Source organism: Saimiri boliviensis, chromosome 2, assembly GCF_048565385.1.
Source record: "Saimiri boliviensis isolate mSaiBol1 chromosome 2, mSaiBol1.pri, whole genome shotgun sequence".
Lineage (NCBI taxonomy): Eukaryota > Metazoa > Chordata > Mammalia > Primates > Cebidae > Saimiri > Saimiri boliviensis.
In genome coordinates, this window is record NC_133450.1 from 80836769 (window position 1) to 80845062 (window position 8294).

At 44.0% G+C, this 8294-nt stretch overlaps 1 protein-coding gene across 1 annotated transcript; it reads right to left on the reverse strand.

Moving 5' to 3' along the window:
• Positions 1 to 739: 739 nt before the first annotated feature.
• On the reverse strand, positions 740 to 4704 carry C2H15orf48 (chromosome 2 C15orf48 homolog). The gene is made up of 4 exons (XM_003928905.4): positions 4479 to 4704; positions 4226 to 4311; positions 3173 to 3233; positions 740 to 1871 (listed from the first exon to the last, which is right to left on the reverse strand). Exons 1-4 carry the CDS (start codon positions 4512 to 4514, stop codon positions 1803 to 1805), a joined length of 252 nt encoding a protein of 83 aa, XP_003928954.1. The 5' UTR covers positions 4515 to 4704; the 3' UTR covers positions 740 to 1802.
• Between the last annotated feature and the right edge of the window lie 3590 nt (positions 4705 to 8294).

Consider the following 8294-nt stretch of genomic DNA (forward strand, 5'->3'; position numbering starts at 1 on the left):
GGATCACGAGGTCAAGAGATCGAGACCATCCTGGTCAACATGGTGAAACCCCGTCTCTACTAAAAATACAAAAAATTAGCTGGGCATGGTGGCACGTGCCTGTAATCCCAGATACTCAGGAGGCTGAGGCAGGAGAATTGCCTGAACCCAGGAGGTGGAGGTTGCAGTGAGCTGAGATCGCGCCATTGCACTCCAGCCTGGGTAACAAGAGCAAAACTCCGTCTCAAAAAAAAAGAAACAAAAAAACCCCCAAAAAAACACTGTACCAAGTTAGGCTGGGCATAGTGGCTCACATCTGTAATCCTAGCACTTTCAGAGGCTGAGGCAGGTGGATTGCCTGAGCTCAGGAGTTCAAGGCCAGCCTGGGCAACATGGTGAAACCCCGTTTCTACAAAAATACAAAAAAAAAAAAAAAAAAGTAGGCCAGGCGTGGCAGCTCACGCCTGTAATCCAAGCACTTTGGAGCCCCGTCTTTAAAAAAAAAAAAAAAAAAAAAAGTAACTGGGCATGGTGGCATGCCCCTGTAATCCCTGCTACTTGGGAGGCTGAGGCAGGATAATCACTTGAACCCAGGAGGTGGAGGTTGCACATTGCACCTTTGTACTCCACCCTGGATGACAGGGTGGACTCCACTTCAAAAAAGCAAAAAACAAAAACAAAACACTATACCAAGTTAAAGGAGTTAAACCCAAAGGTCACATATTACATGATTCCATTTATATTAGATATCCAGAATAGGTAAATCCATAGAGATGGTTTATTAGCATTTCCCTGGGGCTGGGAGCAGAGGAGTTGGGACTAGGGAAATGACTGCTAATGATACAGAGTTCTTTCTCGGGTGAGGAAAATGTTCTGGGATTAGATGAAGATTGTTGCACAACTTTGTGAATATGCTAAAAACCACTGAATTGTGCAGTTTAAATAGGTGAATACTATGGCATGTGGATTGTATCACCATTTTTAAAAAGTCAAAAAAAAAAGCAACTTTCATATCTCATTTTTAAGGACAGTCTGGGGAGCTGAGGGGCATGTTGGATATAAGTGTATCTTTAGCCTTCAGGTTACCATTGGCCAGAGGGAAGAGTGGCCCCCAAACTCTGAAGCATGCTGGCAAGGCTTCCCATCTTCCCCTCCCCAGTCCCCACAGGAGCATCACAGTGTGGCTTGGCATCTTTAAGGTCGATCTCCGTATGCCTTGCATTCCAGTTCACCTCCAGGATCCCAGCACTTCCTCCAAGTCAATCTTCATCCAAGGCTCCAACCTCATCTCCTTTACCATCTTTTATTCATAGCCCACCAAATTTTGACTTTGTTACCTATGCTGCAAACAGGTCTCGATAAACTACTAGTGAATTAATGAACTTAGAAAAAAAAGCTTACACAGAAATCGGTACTGGATATTAATTAAAAATGAAATCATGGTTCAAATGCATTTTTCTCCCATCAAAATATTTTTTCCTCCATTTAAATATATATCTACTCTGTGAGAAATCTTGCACAAATGGCATTGCTGACCATCTAAGTTACAAAGCTTTATAAATTTTAAGAAAAACATTCATATATCATAAACATAAAATTTCAATATGCAAGATTCAAACTGACAAGAAAATAAGCACTAACTTTTGGATAATGCAGTTATTGCTGCACTCCTTTAATTCCTTATCCGGAGTCCAAAAAATGTAGACAAACCCTAAAAATGTAGCAGAAGCACTTCCGCACACTGGTGTCTAGAATCTAGTTTGTGCAGAAATGTTTCCACTAGATTTATAGAGTGCTCTTCAAAACAAAGAGGTGTGGACTGTTCATTTGGTCGCCTTTCGGACCTTCTCCAACTCTTCAATAGGCTTCCATTCTTGGTTGATTGTTAAAAGCTGAAGGGAAAAAGGGGGGAAAAAGTCTTGTTAAAAATTTGCCTTTCGGCTAGGCACAGTGACTGACGCCTGTAATCCCAGCACTTTGGGAGGCTGAGGTTGGCAGATTATGAGGTCACAAGTTCCAGCCTGGCTAACATGGTAAAACCCCATCTCTACTAAAAATACAAAAAAAATTAACCAGGCATGGTGTTATGAGCCTGTAGTCCCAGCTACTGGAGAGGCTAAGGCAGAAGAATCACTTGAACCTGGGAGGCAGAGGTTGCAATGAGCTGAGATTGTACCATTGCACTCCAGTCTAGGCAAAAGAGCAAGCCTCTATCTCAAAAATAAATAAATAAATAAATACATTTCATATGCATGCCCTACTTTAGAATTCGTCCGCACTCCCCTTTGGAAAAAGCACCACCACTGTGTTTGTGGTCAAAGAACTACCTCTTTCCATCTCTAAAACATTCACAAAATAGTAATGTGAGCTGGTTTCTATCAGTTCATCTCTTTTAAAAGGCCTTGGGTTCCTAAGGGTTATAGAATTAGAGAAAAAGATCAAACATATGTGCCCTACTTTCACTTAGCAGTATCCAGATTTTTTATTATTATTTTTATTATTATTTTTTAAAGATAGGGTTTTACCATGTCGGTCTGGCTGGTCTGAAACTCCCGACCTCAGGTGATGCACTCGCCTTGGCCTCCAAAGTGTTTGGATTACAGGTGTGAGCCACCACGGCCAGCCCAGACTTTTTTTTTTTTTTTTTTTCTTTTAACACAGTCTTGCTGTGTTGCCCAGACTGGAGTGCAGTGGCACAATTGCAGCTCACTGCAGCCTCAGCCACCACCTTTGCCTTCCAGGATCAAGCAATTCTCATGTCTCAGCCTCTCTAGTAGCTGGGATTCAGGTGCATTCCACTATGCCTGGCTAATTTTTATATTTTTAGTCAAGATGGGGTTTCACCATGTTGGCCAACCTGGTCTTGAATTCCTGACTTCAAGTGATCCACCCACCTTGGCCTCCCAAATTGTTGACATTACAAGTGTGAGCTGCACCTGACAGGTATCCAGATTTTTAAGTTTGCCAGGTATTACGTGAGCCATAAGTTCAAAAAGTGTATCTGCTCCTCATGAGTGGCTGGACAATGCTCCTGGCATACAGTAGGTTCTTAAAATTTCCTCATTTTAATTACTCAATGAAGGTACAATTTATCTAAGTTACAGAACAAGGGTAAGGTATTAAATCTATTTTGTTGACAAAGGTGCTAAAGTTTGGGCAACATTGAAATCATTTGTTTTTAATTTAACAATACCTTTTGAGGTACAGTAGGGTCCACATTTTCCCAAGGTTCTGGATTTCTTTTTCGATCAATGCTAAAATTAATACAAAGCCAATTAAATAGTAAAACATGTGAATTTAAACCAATGCGAGTACTCAGTCTATAAACGTCCTAGAGACAAAACAAATTTCATACTTAGGCATTTATCTGCTAATGATCAGGAACCATCAGTATTAACTAAAATTGATGGAAAATTCTCTAAGGGAGTTTCATGGTGTGACTCAAACATTAAGGATCAAATCCTCTACTGGGTAGGTAGGAGGTCTGTATTCTCTTGATTGGGCTACACTGCCGAAGGATCCCACAAGCCGAATAATCATAGGAGTGGAAGTGCCAAGCTAAGGACGTGGAATAATGTTCTTATCTTATCTCAGTCTGTGGGAGGGACAGAGAGGCTAAGATTGAACTTTGCAGGGGGTGAACTCCAGGGCTCTGAGCCCCTCTGCCCTCTCCAGCCCTGCACCAGCCTCCATCAGTTTCAACTTTATCTTTTCCTCATATTCCAGGATACATGCTTTTGGTTTTTACTTTCTTCTATCCAAAGTTGAGATTAGGTTCATCGAAGACAACTGAATCTACCAATTCTACCACACTAGTAAAAATCGAATATGCTAAAATTTAAAATTTTAATTAAAATGATTGTTTTGTGATATATATCCCCCAAAACCACTGCAGAACTTTGCATTTCAAAACTTAAAAAAAAATTTTTTTTAATCAAGCTTTACTTCACTGCCAGAGAGTGGAGAGCCAATGGGTAAAATAATAAACACAAGAAATAAAACTAATTTTATTAATAGCATGGTTTTAAAAATTTTTTGGTTTTGTTTTCTTAAAAATTTTTTTCTCATTTATATTTTCTGACCCACTGGTAGACGATATCATAAGAATTTTCTGATAAAGGATGCTTTTTAACCCTGACTCCCAGTTCACATTTTGGCATTCTTATCAGTAGAAAAAAATTAATTTCATAAACTAAAAGTCAACCAAACACTGCAAAAACGTTTTCATAACTTGAGACCTACTTACATCACATCGGTTTTCCGAAGAGAATACACAGCGAAAGATGAGGCTCCACCAGCCGCCACACTCATGAACACCACCAAGGGAATGAGCTAGCAGGTAACAGGTGGAGGAGACACAGTCGGACATTTCAACAGTAAACACGTGAAGCACAACGAAAAAGCTATATTTATGTTATACTTTCTTCAAAATCTGTGCCACCTTTTCATCTTTAAAGTTAAAACTTTAGTCAGGATTTTCAATTGTTTTAAAAACTTACCTCCTTGTTTTTCTTCAGCAATTGGAAAAAGCTCATGACGACTTCAGCGTAGAAATTGCCAGATGTAGAAATTAAAAACCCAAAATACTGATGGCCCCGGTGGGCGCCAAACGGTCCACGGCGCTCCTCAAGCCAACCGAAGGCCGGCGCTTCTGCGTCTCTGCGGATGGGAGGCTCACCTGGACGCCGAGCGAAGCGCACGGACGATGGTAACGCCCGAAACCGAACGGACCGTCGGCCGCCCCACAGTATATATAGCGACCCCAACCGCCCCGGGAGGGCCGGGCCAGCGCGCTCCGGTCACGCGCGTGGGGCGGGGAGCGCGCGGGACCTGACTCGCTTTCCCCGCTGGGCACGCGGCTTCTGGGCGCCCCCTGCAGGACGCCGTGCTGCTGACGTGAAGCGGCCGAATGCGAGCGCTGGCGCCCCCTGCCGCTCGCCGGGGTCCTTCTTACCCGCCGCCCCCGGTCGCACTTGGCCATCCTGGCGCTTGTGAGGAGTTTGGAGGTTTGGGGAGGAGGTAGAATCCCCTGCGAGCAAGGAGAGGGCTGATGGCCAAAGTCTGCGGGAAAGTCAACTTTTCTAAAAGGGGAGCCGGGCCGGGCGCGGTGGCTTAGGACTGTAATCCCAGCACGTTGGGAGGCTTGAGGCAGAAGGATCACTAGAGTCCAGCCTGGCCAACATGAGGAAACCTCGTCTCTACTTAAAAAATAAATAAATAAAGGGCCGGGCGCGGTGGCTCACGCCTGTAATCCCAGCACTCTGGGAGGCCGAGGCGGGTGGATCACAAGGTCAAAGATCGAGACCATCCTGGTCAACATGGTGAAACCCCGTCTCTACTAAAAATACAAAAAATTAGCTGGGCGTGGTGGCGCGTGCCTGTAATCCCAGCTACTCAGGAGGCTGAGGCAGGAGAATTGCCTGAACCCGGGAGGCGGAGGTTGCGGTGAGCCGAGATCGCGCCATTGCACTCCAGCCTGGGTAACAAGAGCGAAACTCCGTCTCAAAAATAAATAAATAAATAAATAAATAGATAGATAAAATTAGCGGCGTGGTGGTGCATGCCTCTTGTCTCAGCTACTGAAGAGGGTGACGCAGGAGAATCCCTTGAGTCCCGGCCTTTGAGGTTGCAGTGACCCAAGATTGCGCCACTGCATTCCAGCCTGGGCAACAGAGCAAGACGCTGTGTTAAATAAAATACAATAAAACAAAATATTTAAATAAGCAAATAAACAATAAAGGAGGGGTCCGGAAAAATGAGCCACAGAGCCGAGGGTTCCAGGAGAGTCTTCCAGGTGGAGGCAGGTAAATTAGAATTAATCCAATCACATTAAAAGCTCCAATATGTGATGCTGTGCACATATGGAGATCACTAAAATTAAATTGTAAACTTTATTTCGGAATAACTCCCAGGGCGTTCTTTCTCCCGCAATCAATCAATCAATCAATCAGCTGGGGAGGTTGTAAGGAGGAGGTCTTTCTGCAAACCACCCTGCCGGCTGGCTTCCTCCTTGGGTTCCCTCCTAACTCTCCCCTAAGCCAGCAGCCTCACCTTGCAGTTTGCCTGCAGCTGCAATGGTAACAGTTTCATAGAGCCAGGGTCCGTGTGTGCGTGCCAGACACTGAGCCGGATTCCCCTTGGCATTTTTGCAAGGTGGGTACGTTATTAAGACTCAGAGAGGCTCTGGTCACATCACTAAGTGGTGAGGATGCCAACAGAACGCAGGTCTGTCTGGTGCCCAACACCATTGTTCTGTTTGCACCCCTCTCTTAAATACTGCCTTTTAATGCTCCTTCTGCAAGACTTCTAAGGCTACTTTTGTCAGAAAGATCTACAAAAAAGCCTCACATTATTAACAAAGAGAAGTTTTTCTAGGATGGAAGGAAGTAAGGAGGAAGGAAGAAGAGAAAGAGGAACAGATGAAGAGAGAAGGAAGAAATCCTACAGTAGCATTTCATGACTCAGAAACTGGAATGAAAATGTATAGCCATTGCCTATTAATAACCTTAAACTCAGAGCACTGCTTTACTAGTATCATTTCTTTTCAAAATGTAATGCAGTTTTGTGGTAGTCTAGGCATTTTTCTGAGGATAGGGGCATAGCAGAATTAAAAAGATTAATAAGATACAAATCACTTACTTCAAGGTGCTTACAATTCAGTGCTCATAAACTCTAATGCAAGGCATGCTCTGTTGCCAAGACAGGTGATTATTATTATTTTTACTTTTTTTGAGATAGAGTCTGGCTGTGTTGCCCAGGCTGGAGTGTAGTGGTGGAATCTCAGCTCACTGCAACCTTTGCCTCCCAGGATCAAGCAATTCACCTGCCTCAGCCTCCAGAGTAGCTGGGATTACAGGTGCATGCCAACATGCCCAGCTAATTTTTGTGTTGTTAGTAGAGATGGGGTTTTACCATGTTGGCCAGGCTGGTCTCGAACTCCTGACCTGAAGTGATCTGTCTGCCTCAGCCTCCCAAAGTGTTGGGATTATAGATCACCAGCCACAGGTGATTAATTCTAACTAAGGGAGTCTAAGAAAACTTACCAAAGGTGGAGTATTTATTTGAATATACAAAAAGACAAATTAACTGTAAAAAGACACTTTGGGGGCAAGTGACAAACTTAAATAGGATGCAGATATTAGATGATATTAAAGGGATATTATTAAGTTTCTTAGGTGTGATAATGGTATTGCAGTTAAATTTTTTAAATGGCTCCTCCCTTTTTTAGAGCTTGTATGTAGAAATATTTAAGGCAGAAATATTATGATGTCTGGGATTTACTTTAAAATACTTCAACTATGCTGGTCATGGTGGCTCATGCCTATAATCCCATAATCCCAGCACTTTGGGAGGCTGAGGCAGGTGGATCACCTGTCAAGAGTTCAAGACCAGCTTGGCCAATGTGGTGAAACCCTGTCTCTACTAAAAATAAAAAATTAGCCAGGTGTGGTGGCAGGTGCCTGTAATCCCAGCTACTCAGGATGTTGAAGGAGGAAAACCGCTTGAACCCAGGAGGTGGAGGTTGCAGTGAGCTGAGATCGCACCACTGCTCTCCAGCCTGGGTGACAGAGTCTGAGACTAAGTCTAAAAAAAAAAAAAAAATAAGTGGACTCATGCAGTTTAAGCCTGTGTTGTTGAAGGGTCAACTGAATGTGATTCAAGAATCTTCAGATATTTTGCCCTTTTGCCTAGGGTTGTGAAGGCAAGACCCCCAAAAAATTTGTCATTCAGTTCTTTAGCAATAAGAACACTTGCCACTCCAAAATGTAATGGAATTCATAGCTTGATCACCAGCATTGGGAGGACAGAGATGAAATTAGGGTCCTCCCTGCCCCCAAGCCCTGTGTACTGGCCAGGGCATCCAGAAGGCACTGCCAGGCCAGTACTGCCTGTGTGACCAGGATGAGAAACAGGCACACCTCCCAGCCCTTCAGACCCTGGCAGCCCCCAAAGAAGCCCACTCAGAGTACTCACCGGCATCACCCTGTGTGGCTTCTCCAGAGCTCATAATCCCTTGGTGGTGGGGGGTGGGGGGGGTCTCCCCTATCTACCCCCAGTTAGCAGCAACTTCTGGATCCTTTCTCTAACTAGTGCCACCCAGGCTTGCAGAGGCACTGAGACATGGCTGCTTGGTTCCCACTCCAGGAATTTAGATTTTCTTTTTTTTTTTTTGTTTAAAGGTAAAGTCTTGTTCTGTTGCCCAGATTGGAGTGCAGTGGTGTGATCTCGGCTTACTACATTCCCGCCTCCCGGGTTCAAGCAATTTTCTGGCCTCAGCCTCCTGAGTAGCTGAGATTACAGGTGTGTGCCATTAT